The 17,327-nt window shown below is 39.0% G+C and overlaps 2 protein-coding genes across 3 annotated transcripts in view; one reads left to right on the top strand and one right to left on the bottom strand.

The window, feature by feature from the left end:
• MOSPD2 (motile sperm domain containing 2) overlaps positions 1 to 1,934 on the bottom strand; it is a 34,483-nt gene extending 32,549 nt beyond the window's left edge. The window contains exons 1-2 of one of the 2 annotated variants that reach the window (XM_040533175.1): positions 1,849 to 1,934; positions 1,623 to 1,686 (exon numbers count right to left, since the gene is read on the bottom strand). In XM_040533175.1, coding sequence (XP_040389109.1) covers positions 1,623 to 1,686; positions 1,849 to 1,857 — 73 coding nt within the window. In that variant the 5' untranslated portion in view covers positions 1,858 to 1,934. Of the gene's footprint in view, positions 1 to 1,622; positions 1,687 to 1,766; positions 1,786 to 1,848 lie in introns of those variants that run through there. The other variant, XM_040533184.1, reaches the window with a different exon arrangement.
• Positions 1,935 to 2,035: 101 nt separating this feature from the next.
• On the top strand, positions 2,036 to 16,489 carry FANCB (FA complementation group B). The gene is made up of 8 exons (XM_040533161.1): positions 2,036 to 3,078; positions 4,083 to 4,235; positions 4,746 to 4,838; positions 9,288 to 9,416; positions 10,286 to 10,452; positions 12,488 to 12,942; positions 13,783 to 14,020; positions 15,127 to 16,489. The coding sequence occupies exons 1-8, from the start codon at positions 2,149 to 2,151 to the stop codon at positions 15,545 to 15,547; spliced, it is 2,586 nt and encodes an 861-aa protein (XP_040389095.1). The 5' UTR covers positions 2,036 to 2,148; the 3' UTR covers positions 15,548 to 16,489.
• Positions 16,490 to 17,327: the final 838 nt, after the last annotated feature.

The raw sequence follows: 17,327 nt of genomic DNA on the forward strand, positions 1-17,327 counted from the left end.
CGTACCTTGACAGTGACCTTACTTTTTCAAGCAGACTACACTTGCTGAATATCAAGCAATCATTTGTACCTTTACAACTTAAAAGGTCACAGGTTTGGGGGTGTCTGTATCTGTGCCCCTCTGCATCCCTTTTCAAATAAGAAAGGATAGAAGAATACATTTTAGAATATATACAGTAAAGGCAGAAGGACCACAGTCACACTAAAACTTTGTGTTTTTCACACTTGAACTGAATGGGACAATATTAATTTGCTTGTGGCATTTCTAAATTTAAGGTAAGGACTTAAGAATGTAAACTCAAAAAAACCCTAATCCGATTTTCTTGAAAGGGCTGAGAGCCCTAAACCACAACTGAAAAAGGGAGCTTACTCAGAAAGTGTGTGTTCCAAATACTGCAGGCAGGATTAGAGCTCACCTTGCAACAGTGTTGAATTATTTTAGAGACTATGACAACCAGCCCAACAGCGGCTTCATTACAACTAAAGTAGTTTGTAGAGTTACAGGATTCTAATGGATAGTTCAAGTGAAAAGATAATACTCTCTTTGAGCAGCAACTGGTCTCAAAGCAGTTTAAAGCTAAGTAGGTTTTTTTCGGGGGGTTGTTTCTGAACAGCAAGTGTAGCTCTAGGATAACAGATGCATCTATCACAGAAAAACAACGCATTAATTGAAAACATTCGTAGCCGAAAGAATTTATAGTTGAAGATTCTTCATTCTCCTGAGTTTCAAGGCTGCTAAAGAACTTCATTCACAAATCAAAAGGTAAAATAAACTCTTTCTCCCCTTCAAGACATTATTCTAATAATTTTATCGTTACGCTAGAAATACACACCATGGCTAAACATGGGTCAAAGTAATTTCTTTATGACTATGAGAAGGGCAAACGTATGAAACAAAGTCATACCACATTCAAGATCCTCCAGAATTTATGAAGATCAGTGCTCTGAGTGCTAATCACAAAGAAATTGTAGAGGTGTGGAAGCCTTATGAAAAAGTGGTAAGAAACTTCAATAGTTCTGATCAGGCACCTTAATGCACAGCATGTGCTTGCAGGATTTGGACTTATAGGACATGAATGCAACTCCTACACTACTGGGCTCTTGCTGTATTTGCATTCAAAATTGGACAGGAGAATGTTTGTAGGAGAGAGCCTTTACACAGTCATAGCTCTGCTTCCTGCAGCTGTTCGCAGACTGCCCTACCTGCTGTACAGCCTTCTACCCTAAGCAATGCAAATCGACTCCAGATTGAGCAAAAAGCCCTGCAGGCTTCCCTAGGTTCCCTCTCCCCCGGGGCTCCCCAGCACTCCCTGCCCTTCATTTACCAGTCCAAACGCCTCCGAAGCTAGAAGCCGGCCACGCAGCACAGCTTTAATTAGGATCAGCATTAAGTTAAGGTTCGAGATGCTCCAGAAAACCAGCTCCTTCCCCACACAAGCCGGCCTAGGGCAGGGCGTTTTTACCCTAGGGCCGAGAAGCACCGAGCCCAGCACCACAAGCAGTCAAGGCGAGGGTCCCCGGCACCCCAAAAGAGAAACCCCTGAGGCAAAGCAGGGCAAAGCGGCGAGCACCGGGCGCACGAAGCCGCCGGTTCGGCGGCCGCCATCTCGGGACGGAGCTCACCTGGCAGGTACTCGGCCTCGAACCGCCGCCTCGTCTCGCTGACCAGCGCCGCCTTGTCCCGGCGCTGCTGAGGGCGAACGACAAAAGGGGAGAGAGAGAAAGAAAGAGGGGGAGACGTGAGGAGGGCCCGCGGCACCCCCCAACCGTCGCCAACCGACCCCAACCGCCCCCCGTGAGGGAGGGAGGGAATGGGAACGGGGGGGGGGAGAGGCGCGAGCCCACTCACGTCAGCCATGCTCCAGGGGGCAGGAAGGAATGGGGAGGGGCGGGGCTCGGAGCCGCGTGACCCCGCGGGAGGGGCGGGGAAACGAGGGGAAAGGGGCGGGGCTTACAAGCGGAGGCCCCGCCCCGCTCCCCCTCCCATCGTGCCCCGCGCGCGGCGGGAGTTTCGGACGGTTGTGCGCTGCCTCCCCTCCCCCCCCCCCAACTTTCCGTTAGTCCGTGAGGGCTCCGCGGCCCCGCTGCGCCCTTCCCCCCCCCCTTCCCGGGCTGGGTCCCTCCGCAGGAGCGGGCAGCGGGGCCCAGGATGGCCGCGGTGCCCCCGGGCGACGGGGAGCACGCCCTGCCCTACGGCGGCGAGGTGCTGGTGCTGTGGCTGGCGGGAGCGGGAGCGGGGCGGGCGGAGGCAGCGGCGGAGCTGCGCGTCAGGAGGATGGCGCTGGGCGCCGGGCGCTTCGCGCACAGGTCGAGCGGGGCGTTTGGCGTGAGGGGCAGGCGCCGCGACACCGGGATCGTCTGCTGCGGCTGCGCCACGCATTCCCCCACGGGCGTCGTCCTTCCCTGTGTGCTGCTGAGGAGGAAGAAAAGGAGCAGTGTTGTCAAGTACCTGCTGCTCTCGCTCCACGGCGCCAACCGGTTTGAGCTGTCCTGTCAGTTTGAACTGGACTACGAGCTGAAAGAGGACGTCAGGCTGTTCGGCGGCCCCTCGGTGCTGTGGAGGCACGCCGACAGGCTCTTCTACATCTCCTCCGACACCCGCACGGTGCTAAGCGCTCCTGTCCAACTTTCTTCTGTTGTGTGGGCAGGTGAAATTGAAGGGGAAGGCACTGTAATCTTAGGGGTAAGAACCGCTCGCCTGCAAGAGAGCGAAGCTGAGGATGAGTTCTCCACTTCGGACAGAGCCATCTGGGGCACTGAGTTCTTTGGATACGCGATCGAAGCGCAAAAAATGCTGGCTAGCACGTGCTTCATGCCTCACGCGTACAGCAGGGTGGTATCTTCTGTCCACGTCTGTAAGAGCGAGATGCTGAAAGAACAGCTCAGAACATCAGTCGTTGCCGTCACCCACAAGAATCAACTCATCTGGTTCCAAGATGGTCGCCCTAAAGGTGTTTGTGAGCTTCCTTATGAGAAACCATGTTCAATAAAAACAGCTGTAACCAGTGGCAATCAGTTGCTATTTATTGTGTCTTTTGCCTCTGGGAATATATGTGTTGTACGGAGTGAGAACTTACAGGTATTTGTGGCCTTCAATAGCTCCCTTTTACTATCCTATCTTCTTTTTTTTTTTTGTATGTATTGTTTTATCTGAAGCTTCTGCAAGTGAGAAGCTACATGTTCAAGTTCTATAGGTTTTTTGTTGTTGATTCTGTTAAAATTTGTTTTAAGTATGAATAATGATAAACTTTCATTTATTTCTTATATATTTGAAAATAAATCCTAGATTCTAATATTTAGTAATGCATTTTATAAGTCTGAGCCAAAGCTTCTGTTGATAATTAAAAACTTCCATAGTAGGAGGACTTAAAGTTATAAGATGGTTACGAATGGGTTTACGTAATTTAGGTTAAAATGATAGTAAATTTGTATCATTTTAAAGCATAACCTTCTTGAAATTGAGAAGCTTTTGAGTCTCACTTCCCAGTCACAAAAAAAAACACACTGCTCCTAAGGAATCATAGAATGGTTTGTGTTAGAAGGGACCACAAAGATCATGTAACTCCAACCTCGCTTTCCTTTCCTGAAGTCAGTAGTTACAAAACTACTAGGGTTTTGTAATACTCTGTCAAGAAGACACACAACTCAGGAAATGAAAGTGTCTGGTCCTCAGCATTTTATAGATATTGTTACTGTACAACTTTGGCTTTACATCTCAGTTATCTTTGTTGCATATAGTTACACATATTTCTGAATGTTAAAGGTATAATATCTGTAAGTGATCTGAAAGTATTATGAGTTCTAAATAACTTGTACAGCTTTCAGCTATTCATCTGTTTGAGTACACTGAAAAAGTGCAATCTTTGCCACTGTGTTCTGGAAAGTGGCCTTCAAAGAGGAGTGGCTAAACTTTCCCAGTGTTACTGAGGCTCCAAATGATGGATTAAGGTCTTGGAACTTCTGAAAGGACTGTATTCCAGATGCTCGATTAGGGTGCCTCATTCTAAAAAGCAAGCTTCATCAAAACAACATCTCACGTACAAGACTTATTCCAATATATTTATTTTGAAACTTCTACTTTAGGTTGCTTCCAAATGGCAGAAGGTGAAGTCTGTTCTGGTAGATGATTTTGTTGGCTCTGGAACTGAGCAACTGTTGCTGCTTTTTAAGGATGACTCCAATACAGACTTGTTAAGTACATTCAAAATAACGGATTTGGGAAAAGTCAACTATGAAGTAAGTTCAGCTTGCCTTTTCTCAGCTGCTCAGCCTGCGCTTACTAAATTAAAAAAAAACTTAAGAAATTATTAAGGTACTGGTGCAAAGTGAAATTGGATGTATGTTGTGAAATGCCCTGAAATTTGAATACAACACTCTCTATCTGAATTGCAATGTAAGTTATCTGAAGAGATTGTTCTACTTCCTGGATAGTATCAGCATTTTTTCAGGAATTTAAAATAATGTGGTTGAAAATGTTTCAGATTTGCAACAGGTTTGCTACAATGCTTAGCTTTTGGCTAAGAAAATTAAGGTAAATTATCTGTCAATTATCTTCTCATAATTGGGTCTTTGTTATGTACTTTCAAACCCTAATTGCTTTCATAAGATAAGATTTTTCTTTTAGAATGCATGCTGTTACTCTTATGGTGTTCCCTGTCACCCCCCCCCCCCTTTATTTTAGTAGGATGTAATAGCCTGTACCTGTCTTTCAGATTTTTACTTTTTTAATGTTTTCTTTTTTTTTAGAGTGGCATTAATTACAAAGATGATGTTCCTGCTGCAGAAGGATTGCAAGAGAATGGTTTGCTTACCATCCAAGCTCTTGAAAAAAGATTACAGGTTTGTACTGCATAATTCTGCCTCTGTATTTTCTCCACATTACTTTATCATTACATTATCCAAAGGGTAAGGTTAATGGTACTGTTTTTTTTTTTTTATTGGAGAAGTGATTTGTGGAGAAAACAATGTTATTTAGTGTCCATTCTTGAATTGGTGGTAGTCTGTTTCAGTTCTCTCAGTTATAAATGCATATGGGTAATTGGAAGGGTCTAATTTAATTTTAACTAAAATTTTGAGATAACGCTGAAGCTATCTTATAAAGGCTTTGTAACAGTCATTTTACTGTTAGATATTGAACAACCAGCTTTATAAAATCAAAGTGGCTACTTATTTTGCTCAGCATTACATGCTTTGAGACAGCATAGTGTCAGGTTCCCAAAAGAGTGCCAATGAGCAGCAGCTAATCCTGAAAGAATCAACTTTTCCTCTGTCTATGGACTTCAGTCAAGTCAGCTTTGACTTTTGCCCTACTTAGTGACCACGGTTATTTCATCACCTGCTGACGGTTTTCTTCCAGTTATTAGCAGCTTTCTTAGGCTAATATTGCGAAGTAGAGTGAGTGAAGTTAAAATGCATCCTTTTAATTAGCTTCATTTATAAACCAAGCTGGGGGAAACTTGCTGGAGTATAAGTAATAATGGGAATATATTGTTGGCTGCTAGTGAAACATGAAAATACAACTTTCTAACTTTCATTCTGTTAGTAAACCTCCAGCGTGCTCTCCAATATGTTCTTTTTCGGTATTGTGTGTAGTTACTTTGGTCTAAAGGAGATGGTTAATAATTGACTAAATAGGGAAATTAAAAACAACATCAAATCCCAGCAACTTTAGGAGATAGTGTAAATTTCAAAGTGAGCCAATGATGTAAGAATGTAGTTAGTTTGTTGAGAGTGCTTTAAGTACGAGATAGGAGGTAATTATTCTGTTCATTTGAGAATTAGTGAAAACTTCAGTGTTGTGGCAGATGGATCTTCAGCCCTTAAAAATTGAAGCAAGTTGACTGGGAAAAAATTAGAACTCAAATAAAAGCAGGAATCCTATCTGTTAGGGAAAGATTAAAAAAATATGTTACTGTTTTTAAATGACAAAAGAGATGTTTAGAGGTGCATCTTTCAAAAGATAAGAACTGTTGTTTGGAAAACACTGAACAATGGATTTGTCTTTCCTGGAAGGCAGAAGAAAGTAGTTTGATTCATTCCAAAGACCTCAGGAGGTCCCTTCCAACCCTAGATTTTTACAGCTCTTCGCTTTGCGCATTAGAGGCCTATTGGCTTTCACATACTTAAGTGCATGTTTCCTTCACAATACACTACTTTTTAGACTCTTTTGATGGTCAGATATTTTAAAATTGAATTATTTGTTCCTGTAGTCTCTCCTTGCTCATTAAGTTACTTTCTCCCTCTACCAGACAGACATTAGTTTTCCATCTTGTTTGTTGATCCTTCCACTTTTGTCATGAAGATCATCTGCCCTGCCACTGATCGCTAACTGTTTTATGTAACTTGTCTTTTGACATCGTTCTTTTTAAATACCAGCTGTTTTTCTGTTTTACATCTTGGTGGATCTGTGCTAGGATCAAATGAATACTCTGTTTTGCGCATTCTAATGGTTCTGGTAGAAGCAAGCCACTGGCTAAAGTTTTCATGTATCATCTGCTGATACAGTCCTTCTGACAGAGACACAGAATCCTTCATAAGACTTTTTTTTTAAGTAGTAGATCTCTAATTTTCAAAGCCACATGCTAGCTCCAGCACTACAAGCAAGTCAAAAATCCTCTTATGTTTTAATGCTGTAAATCTTTGCCATTGCCATGGTGATGAATGTGGACGTAGGTGCCTTGGTGTTGCTTCCCTGTTGAGATCTCCACTATTCTGTGTGTTTCCCTGAATAGTAAAGTGCTGTTGCTGCTTTGTTGCAATCTGATTTATTACTGAATTTCAAGGATGGTTCTTTTGATACAACAGTGCATGGATCCTGCTTAGCTTGGAAATTTCCAAAAGTTATTTAGCCTTGGAGTGGGGGCTCTGATATTCATCATCAAAATTCGGGTCCTGTAGAAATTTGCAATTTAATCATGCTTTGACAGTCTCTGTGGTATCTCCTATGTTAGGGCAAAGTGAAATAGCAATGCAGCCCTTTTTCATACCTCTGTTGTTACCCCTAAATATTTTACACTCATGTAGCTGTTTTCTAGCCACGTGAAAACTTTGGCAGGACTGAGTTGTGCTCCACTGCATAAAAATAGGCTGCACTTAAGTTATACACAGTAATACATGTAAGCTGCATTTTACAGATGGTAAAACTGAAAAATCTGTAAGTCTATTTTTGGAACTGTTCTAAGTTTCTCATGCATTCATTCTTCCTTAACACTCATTATAGTATCTTCTGAAGAAAACTTCCTCTGGCAGAGTAGTGCAGCTACGCTACAACAGCCACAGTTACAGGGTTTCTGATGATTTTAGTTGGCTGTTCTGGCAGGAATACTGGCCCGTTCTACCTCCAGCTACTGAACAATTTTGTAAGGATTATAGTGCCACGTTCTTTTAACTGTGATAAAATTGCTCCCTTCAACCTGGCTTGCCTATTTCGAGGCCGGGTTGGTGGTTGTTTTTTCTTCTCACATCCTTCTGATTTATTGAATTGCTACAATGTCTAATTGTTTCTGTTCCCGTTCTAGTAATGTTGATTTGGTAGTGGGTGGGAAGTTATTCAAGAAATGTTATGTACAACTAATTTTTATTACTATTTTTAGTCTGAGCTTTCAGTAGTTTTTTTCTATCTTTGCTGTAAATCGATCCTTTTTTCTGTTTGTTTTCTCATAACAGATTTTAGTCACTAGAAAACCACAGAGCCTGTTACTTACTATAGCAGCAGCTTCAGACTCTAGGCCTCTGAATTATGTTTCCCTTTGGCTTTGTCTACTTTTTCTGTTTCACCTTTACTTTTCACAGTATTTTAAGTCTTACAGTCTTATAATGAATCTTCCTTTTCATTCTCTGCCCTTTGCAAAAAGGCCACAATTCTTGGTATTTTTAGCTTTGTTATTTATTTATTTAATTATGAATGTTGTAACTTTAATTGCAGTGTGTCAAAGCACTGGCTGTTTTACTTGCAACTAAGTCTCTGCCTTAATTTGTTTTGTTTCTTATAGTGATTCATCTGTTCTGCTGTTTGTGCTGGATTTTCTCTTAGCTCTGTTGTATTCAGCTCTGTACTGCAATGTTTTCATGTTGATATTTATCTTCTGTTTTAAAGTGATGCACTCTTATTTTCTCAGTTTCACAGCGCAAAGGTTGTGACTTCTGCTGACGCTTGTTGGTCAGTACATTTTGGGATATGAAACAAAGAATGTGCATTTCCCTTCTTCCAGAGACAACAGTAGCCAAGCGTTAGTCTAGTTTTGCCATGTGATAAATTTCAGTTCTCGTTCTTGTGTCGCTTTGTGAGGGGAAGGAGAACTTGCAAAAGTTAGATGGGTCAGCAAGCATAGATGAGCGAATCCTTGGTGGTTTTGACTTTTTCTTAGTCTGTGCTTCCCTGTTTGTTTTCTGTTTATTAGTTGCTCACTCAGGAGTTACTCACCAGTGGGACTGAGTAATGTTTTTATGATGACTGCAGTTAGGAAGAGGTTATAGAAACATCTTTCTTCTTAACTTTTTCTTTTCTTTCCCCACCTCAAATCTGACACTGGAGTATTTTGTGGAATCTGGTACTTTGGACACATGGTTTGATAGGCGGCCAATCATTTTGTTTTATGATGGGTACTACTTGCTCTAAATGTTCTTTGCTGTTGCAGCTTGAGTAAATTTCTGTTTTCATTTCTGTTATTTGAAGTGCTTTTTATTCAGTCTTGCCAGTTGGTGATAATTTATCTTGATGTCTTTTTATTTCTTCATTAATTTAGAGGCTGGTTTTCAGTTCCAAGCTGTGTTCCCATGTCTTTTGTTGACAGTAGCAGACTTCTTGGGATCTTGTTTTCCAGAGGAGAGTTTTGAGGAGTTTTCTTAAACTAATAATCTGGTGCTGGCATGCCTTTTTTTTTTTAACTGAGAATTAGCTTACATGTTTTTCTGTTTGTAAAACTGTTGACTCTTCAATATATTTACTTGAAAAACAATCAATGCAAGTCCTGACAAAAAATCAAAATTGATGTCATTACAAAAGTAGGAGCAATAATGAAAGAGATTATCTACGTGATTTGAGAATATTTACTTTAGAAGTTTAAGTTCAACTCAAGCTTTAATATTAAGAGGCCAGGACTCTTAGATTCATACTTTGGCAGCAGAGTAACCTGACCCAGACAATATTTAGAAGTGCTTTTTGAGGAACAACAGGTTGTGATACTGGCGTAAAATGGAAAGTTAAAGGATATCTTGGTAGCTTCAATACCAATTCTTATTTGCTGTAGACTAAAGCCTAAGTCTGATGATCATTTTTATCTTTTACAGGCTGGTCTTACTTCTGTTCGAGAGCTACAGCAGCATTTGGGCCTCAAAAAGAGGGTTCTTATTGAATCATGCAGAGCATTAATAGATCTTGTTGAAGAAAGAAGCCATATTCTACCAACTGCAAAAAAGGTAAAAAGCAGAAGAGAGCACAGACCACTTCTGAGTTCTGCTGAGCCATTTGTAGGGGGTGCTTCCCTCAACCACTTGTTACTTTTACCAGTAGGGAATGCCACTATCAAAACTCATTAATTTGCTCTAAGTAAAGTCTGGTTCATTCTCTTAACCTGTCAATGTATGTAGATAAGAGTAAATTTAATTGCTTTTCCTTGAAATTGATTTACACAGGACCTCCTGACAACTAGGTTGGATGGAGGTGTAAGCTCTAACAAAGAGTTAGTGACAAACAGCAGGGGGAGTGTACAGTCCTAATTGACACAGTTGCCTAGGTAACATGTTAGATCATGGACAGTTATTTGATATGAAAAATTAGCTATGATAGATATGTGTAAGCAAAATTGATTTTATAACGGGGGCAGAGCGAACTGCAAGCTAAAAAGGTGATGGGATTTGTGCAAATGTTATTTTAGTATGTTTCTTTAAATAAACATCCTAACTTACCTGAAATGCACTTGATCGTTCAGTTAACGTTGTTGTCCCCTTCAGCCAGGTTTAGACGGCAAATTTTAAGCAATTAATGCAATAATATAACTTCTAATACCTTAAGTCTTCTTTGGACAATCAGTTATGTTACAGTACAAGATTTATACTCATGCTGCTTAGGAGAGAATGAGTTGCTTTTGTCATTACAGCTTGTTTTTTAAGAAAAGGCAATTATGTATTTTAAATCTATTCTAGAGAATAAACTAGCTTATATAGATTTCATTTTATGTGTCTTAAAAGCACTTCCAGGGAACACTTCTGGTAAAACATTAAATGACGCAATATGAAAAGAACAAGTATATGCACTTAATTTATCTAAACAAACATTTTTCTGTAAGGAAGGTCTTGTCTCTCTCTGGGATGACGTAGAAAATCCTCCTCATTCTCTTAGTAAAGAGGCATCATCAACATCTAAAGTTCCAGACCACTTCGTAGAGAAATTGTGGCAGCGTGTTGTGGGTGAAAGCTTGGTAGTTGGAGTAAAACTGACTGAATCATTTCACCTGTAAGTATACGAATCTAATAATTTCATTCTGTAGTTTTATAGAAATTGAGACTATAAGTTAAGCCCTTCAGTAGCAAGAGTGGATTTTTGAGATTTGACTTTTGTCGTTTGAACATCCGTATATAAATTGTTTCATGTGTGTGTCTTGCCAGTATTGTTGTCTCTCTCTAGCACTGTGCAAAAAATACATTAGATAGCAAAAAATTAGTTGCATCAATATAACTACATCGTTACTGGAGACTTCTTATAACAGAGCTTTCTTTGACAACAATTATAGTTTTTTATAGTCCCTATCAGCATAAGTAAGGTATACTGACGTCAGCATGTAGTGTAAATTTAGTTCTGTCCTAGCTATAATGTTCCTGCTGCCTTAGTGTTAATATCTTGCCATTCCTAGAGTGTGATTTGCTTAAAAAGAAGCGCAGAAGAAAACATTTTAAATTCTCTGATCAACTTAATAGTATTCAGGTATGCTAAAGTCAGATATCCAATCAAATAAAAACATTTGCTAAGCTAATCTATTATGTAAATCACATGGAACAAAGAGGCATTCAATACTTAGTTTCAAAACTGTTTGTTTATTCTTATCGTTGTTGTAATGATTTGTTTATTTTGTACATTGGGATTGCTTAGTTCTGGTATTAATTACTCCTGATGTCATTTCCCTCTTAGATGGAGGGAGCTAATTTGGAGCATACTTTAAAAAAGCAGGATTACATTAAACAAACTTATGTCGGTGGAGACAGAACTTGCCTTTTGACCTACATTCCCACATGCAGTGTAGCTGAGACTGCATTAGGGTAAGCTTAAAGAGTGTTGATGCCACTGAAAACAATTCCGGTGGCTGTGAGGGAGCTGACCTATTAGGCCCTTCGGCTGTTCTGCTGGAGCTGTGGGTATATTATTTCTCAACTGCCAGGTTGCTATAACTTTACAGGAAAGTTGACCTTGTCTTCTTGACAGCCTGTTAAGAGCCACCGAGGCAAGAGATTGGTTTTGCCTTTCCAGTGCTTATTCTTTAACTTTGATGACAATTTGGTTTTGAAATTGAAATACCTAATCCCTGTATAGCTTCAGAAGCCCTCAAGATTTGTATCTGTTCTTTAAAAATCAGCAGCAATATTGCCCTATCCCCCATTTTTACAGTTGAGAAAAGATCTGTGAAGATGATGTCATTTGTCAAAGGTTACCTGATAGGCTAGCAGCAGAATCTAGGTCTTCTGGTCTCCAGTTCAGTACTCTATACGATAACATGTGGTTCTGGGTAAAAGGGCTTTCTTTCTCTCCATCCCAAAGCTGTAAGTCTTTACTGATTATTTTATTGGCTTCCTACTAATGCAAGATTGTAGTGATATTTTAGATTGCACTGTGAGGTGGTGATACTTCTCTGTGAAGAAAATTAGACATTTATAAGACTTTCAGGTGTCAGTGACATCTTGAGACTGAGTTGATTGACAAAAAAAAAATCTTCATTAAGAGAAGATCAAAAACAGTACTATTAGGATTTCATGAAAGAACCCTGTGTTGAAATGAACAAAGCGCTTCATACATTTCAGGAAATTACTGAATGTTTAAGGCAATAGTATTTTAAATCTTTTATTTTAGTCTCTACACACACTTTTGTTTGAATATCTAAAAAACAGTATAAAATACTAGGATAGCTTTTAGTCCTCAAAGACAGCAGAGTTGATATTTTCTGTATTTTTTATTAAAAGAAGATTTGGATTTTAAAAATAGATTACAAATGGTGTAGAGTATCTTCAAGAGTTATGTAGAATTTTCAACATATTCTGGGGGAATTAAATGCCCAAATTATTTGAGTAAAGTGAGGCATTGAATTCCTAGAAGCTCTTAATACCAAGCTTAGATGAAATAGTCATTCAAAATATGCTCTTTTTGCAGTTTCTGAATTAATTTGGAGTGATATTGGAGTTTGGTAGTCTTACAAGTCTGTATATGTCTGAAAAGTTTTGGTTATTTCTCAGAACGCAAAATGCATTCTGTGAGTGCAGTCATCTTACATGGATTTTTACAGGTCACTGAGTGATGTCAGTTTATCTTTAGTGGTGGATCAAGATTTCTCTTCAATTTCTCCAATTATTGAGTGTCGGAATAAAATCATTAAGCTGAACAAAGCCTTCTCAGCATTATCGGTTTCCTCGTGTCAAATTGAGCCTCCACCGAAAAAGATGAAATTGGACTTGCATAGCAAGAATGATCTGAAAAAAGAGGTTCATAAGAAATGTTCAGAGATTCATCTGGAAGGAGCGAAGACAGTCACTGCTGTTACCAGCCTTTCACCATTATTGGCATTTCATTGTGTATGTTGTGTAGTTCTTCTACATGCAAAGAAACAAAAACATCAAAATGATGGTTTACAGAAGAGCAAAAAGATCACTTTACTCTGTGGGAAAATTTTGTTAAGTCTGGAAGATATCTCAAATGGAAAATATTCAGTAAAGATGCTAAGGGATAATAGTTACTGTACAGGTAAATGGCTTGATATGATTTGGGTTCATAAATATATGGTTGATTCTTCTGTTTATTCTAGATGAGGCTAAGTTTTCAGGGTGTAATTATGTCTCTCTCTTGGAACGCAAACTGCATAGATTTTTGAATTTAGAGCTGGGTGAAATACAAGGCAGAAGAAACTTATCAAAATGGAAAAAAGCATGACATCGATTGCTATAAGATTTTGTGATAGCTAGCATTGGTGCTGAAGTGCGTCTGGAAAGGTTAACTTTAAAGATAAGTCTGAACATGGAAGGCTGCATCCTGCTTTTTTTCCTCTAAGATATTTACTATTGATTAGACACACTTTTTTCTGACTTAGCATTACTATTTTTCAAATAATACCAAAGTAATTGTAATTGAAGCTTTTCCTCATCTTCACAGCTATTATTTTTTTTTTTACTTTTAAAGTTCCTGATTCAACTGATTTTGAACTGGACTTTTGCTAATGTAGTGAAATGTCTTTCTGATCATTTTCAATTAATTTTAATTTTTTCCTTTAATGCTATATCATCAGCTAACACCAGCATGTCATCTTACTATAACGGGAGGCTATTAATAGTATTCTTTTGGCAAGGTGGTGCTTATCTTTAGAGCTCTCTTATACAGATGAGGCTCTGTTAATCAGGTAACTATTTTGCTTGACAGAAGTAGGTGTAAGAATTTAGGTGAGAAGAAAATTTCCAGAGAACACTCGAATGCAGGTGCAGACTCTTCAAGTAAAACTAGGAGTGTGAAGCAAAAATCTATTCACATTTACTGCATGCAACCTGATCAAAATATTTAGGTCAAATATCTTTTTATTGCATTTTCTTGCAGGTTCCATGGAAGACATACTTGCTGTCCTTGCAGCATCTATGAGATTTTCCTTTCAGATTCAGTCTTCTGACTTCACATTGACTTCAGTAAATTCATGGTTACTTGGAGAAATGGAGTGCACGCCATTTAAAGAATGCCATGACCATATATTCTGTCATAAAGCAGGAAATGTATACGGTACAGTTTTTAACTGGACCCTGAAAAGTCCATTTGAAGGAGTTCTAACACTATTTTGCAGGTAAAATTGGTCAAAAAGTGTGCAGTATATTTATCTTACATATATGCTTTAAATCATCTTTATGTTGTTTCCTGCTGGTTTGCTACAGCTGCATAGAATTATTTTCATGTCAGAACTATGTCAGAACATGAATTTTAATATTTAATGTTGTCTTTGGTAATATATTAGATTACAAATATTCTAGTCTCCTTTAATATGCGCTTGGTACTATTTCTTTTTTTCATTTCAGTGTATCATAATTTTATATTCAGTATTCTTAGAATAACATACAAATTTTATCAGCACGTTGATTTTCTAAGAAAAAGTTTAAGAGAATGTTAAAAAAAAACAGTTGAATTGAAATTGAACTACAAATAAAAATGTCTTTCTGATCAGTGTGAGAAAACTAGCTACTTAGAGATGCTTGTGGATGCTTTTTGTCTTTTTTTTCTGAAATTTCTTAAATTTTTCTTTATAAAAAGACATCTGAGGAGCTCATCTGGCCAAACACAGGAAATAAGACAATTTTGAAAATCTCTGCATTCCTATTAGAACGAATGTTGATCTGTCACTGCATCGTATATTCTATACAGGTGTCCAGGGAAGTCAGTTCCCTGATGAACACCAACACTGTTTTATCGTGGGTTCTTTCTAATTTTGAATATATGAATCTAAGTGTAACACTTTCTTACCAGTGACCATTCAAAATAGACAAGTGGTGAGCCATCAACCAGCTGTCCAGTGCATATCTCCTGACATCAACAACCTATCAATGACTGACTTTTTTGGTTTTTTGCCCCTGCATGCAGACCAGGAAACACATTTCTTTGTGTTGTCCCATGTGGTCTTTACATACGATGAATCACTTCATAAAGAAAGAAGCGATGCTTATGTAACTGTGCATATGTAGAATTAATGGTGGTGAAGCAACAGTTCTTTTGATGTACTTTGTCTAAGTGTGCACTCCGTTAGAAAGTCCTTGCTTACAGTTGTGTATGCTGTATACATGGTACTTAAAACCGTAATCATCCAAAGTTTTTTCCCTGCTTAAAGTAGCTTTTCTGTAGTTACCACTAAAGAATTTTGAACATACAAGGTAGGTTAATAATAATACTCTTATTTTACAGAAGTCTGACAGTCTTGTTCCAGTGCCTTCATAGCCTTACTAGAGTTCTCCCACCAAGCTGTGATGTAAAACTCCTGAAATCTGGAAGTAAAGGTGTACTTACTGAGCAGTTAGCACTGGCTTTGGAAAAAGAAATGCTCACCTCACGGACTTCTCTCTCCTCAAAAGAAAGTAAAGCTGAAAACAGTTTGACAAAGCAGAATGAGCCTGCCAAAAATATCAGTGATGCTCCTGTGGCTTCTTTACTGGACAGTGAGGACAAAGTTCAGCAATTCAGAATGAAGCTTCAGAATGAACGGGAAGAGAGTGTGCTAAATATGAATCAAACAATGAATGGTACCCTTTACCAGGAAATGGCTTTGAAAATAGCAGAAGCTCAGCTCAGTTCTGATATGATTGTGTGGAGACTGAGCAAGTCCTAGAAACTATTTATTTCGAACAAAGTTTTAATTAAAAATATTGTATTAAATATTTATATTTTCATAGATACTTATTCGTATTATTTTTTTAATCTCTAGAAATAACTATAGAATAACTATTTTGGTGACTTCTAGTTCAGCAAAAACAAGTATTCAAGAGTCACTTTGTTACAGATTTCTAAAATACATTAAGGTATTTTCTAATAAACGCTATTTCAAAGTTGTAATTCTTGATCTTGAAATACATTAGAAAAAAATAGCAAGCAAGTACTGTTTAAAATAATCCTATTAAATTTATAAGATGACTGCTTACACAGACAATGCTAAGCTTTTTAGAAATCTTAAGACTGATCTGAAGTTAGGTCTTAAGTTAAGCAAACAATTTTAATTCATAATTTGAATATGGGGTTTGACAAATTCAAAACAGCAACAGCCTATTTTCATGATAGATCCAGTCTTTTAAATAACTTAGATTTAGCGATAGCTCTTAAGGAAGACATCTCTGACCATACCTTGCAGACCAATTTTTCAAGAGGCCAGTGTTAGATCTGAGACAGTTTGGAGAACTTATTTGAGCTGGAGAAACTAGATCAGGCTGCCTACGAAATTTCAAGTACTCCTGAACATTCACCCTGTAATAAAATGCTTTTAGATTTGAGAGGTCCATCCTCATCCAGAAGTCTGTCGTAGGGCTAATTTGGTTGGTAAATCCTAGATGAAACTCTGTCCTTCCTTGGACCTTAGTCCAGCTACAACGATTTAGATTTGTTTGCTCGTTCCCTCAGTTGTAAATGATTATCTGCTGATACTAGCTGCTCAGTCGTTTTGTCTTATCTCAAATATTTTAAGTAATAAACAACTCCTTGTCTATGGAGTTGCTTCTTGTTTGAAGATCATAGAATCATTAAGGTTGGAAAGGACCTCCAGGATCACTTGGTCCAACCATCACCCTACCACCAAACCGTGTCCCTAAGCACCACGTCCAACCTTTCCTTGAACACCCCCAGGGACGGTAATGCCACCACTTCCCTGGGCAACCTATTCCAACATCTGACTGCTCTTTCTGAGAAGAAATGTCTCCTCATTTCCGAACTGACCCTCCCCCGGCACAACTTGAGGCCATTCCCTCTAGCCCTATCACTAGTGATAGGACTGTGAGGAGAGGCCGACCCTCGGCTCCCCACACCTTCCTTTCAGGGAGTTGTAGAGAGCAATAAGGTCTCCCCTGGGCCTCCTCTTCCCCAGCCTAAACAACCCCAGTTCCCTCAGCCGCTCCTCACAGGACTTGTGTTCTAGGCCCTTCACCAGCCTCGTAGCCCTGCTCTGGACACACTCCAGGGCCTCTATGTCCTTCTTGTAGTGAGATGCCCAAAGCTGAATGCACAGCTCAAGGTGCAGTCTGTAGCACCTGTGCATCCCAGAAGAGAGCTGCCTGTGATCTTGCAGGTACTACTTGCTGTGACAGTTGTTATTCTTTATCAATTTTTTTTCTTTTTTTTTTTCTTTTTTAGTTTTGTAAGTGGCAAAAAGCTTTGAAAATCCCAAATGATAATAATTTGCTTCCTTTTTACGTGCCTTATGTAAGCAAAAAAACCCTCATGTTTGTCACCATTTTTCTAAAGTTGTCAAAACTTTGCTTTTCAGTTCTCCTGCAAACAAAGTTTTAATAGTTAACAATTTCAGCACACGCTCTGACAGTAAGAGTTAGGTGGGAAGAATGAAAGATTTATTAACCTAACAGAACATTTCAGAAGAATACTGTATCTTTTTTACATTAGAAAGT

Source organism: Cygnus olor, chromosome 1, assembly GCF_009769625.2.
Source record: "Cygnus olor isolate bCygOlo1 chromosome 1, bCygOlo1.pri.v2, whole genome shotgun sequence".
Taxonomy (NCBI): domain Eukaryota; kingdom Metazoa; phylum Chordata; class Aves; order Anseriformes; family Anatidae; genus Cygnus; species Cygnus olor.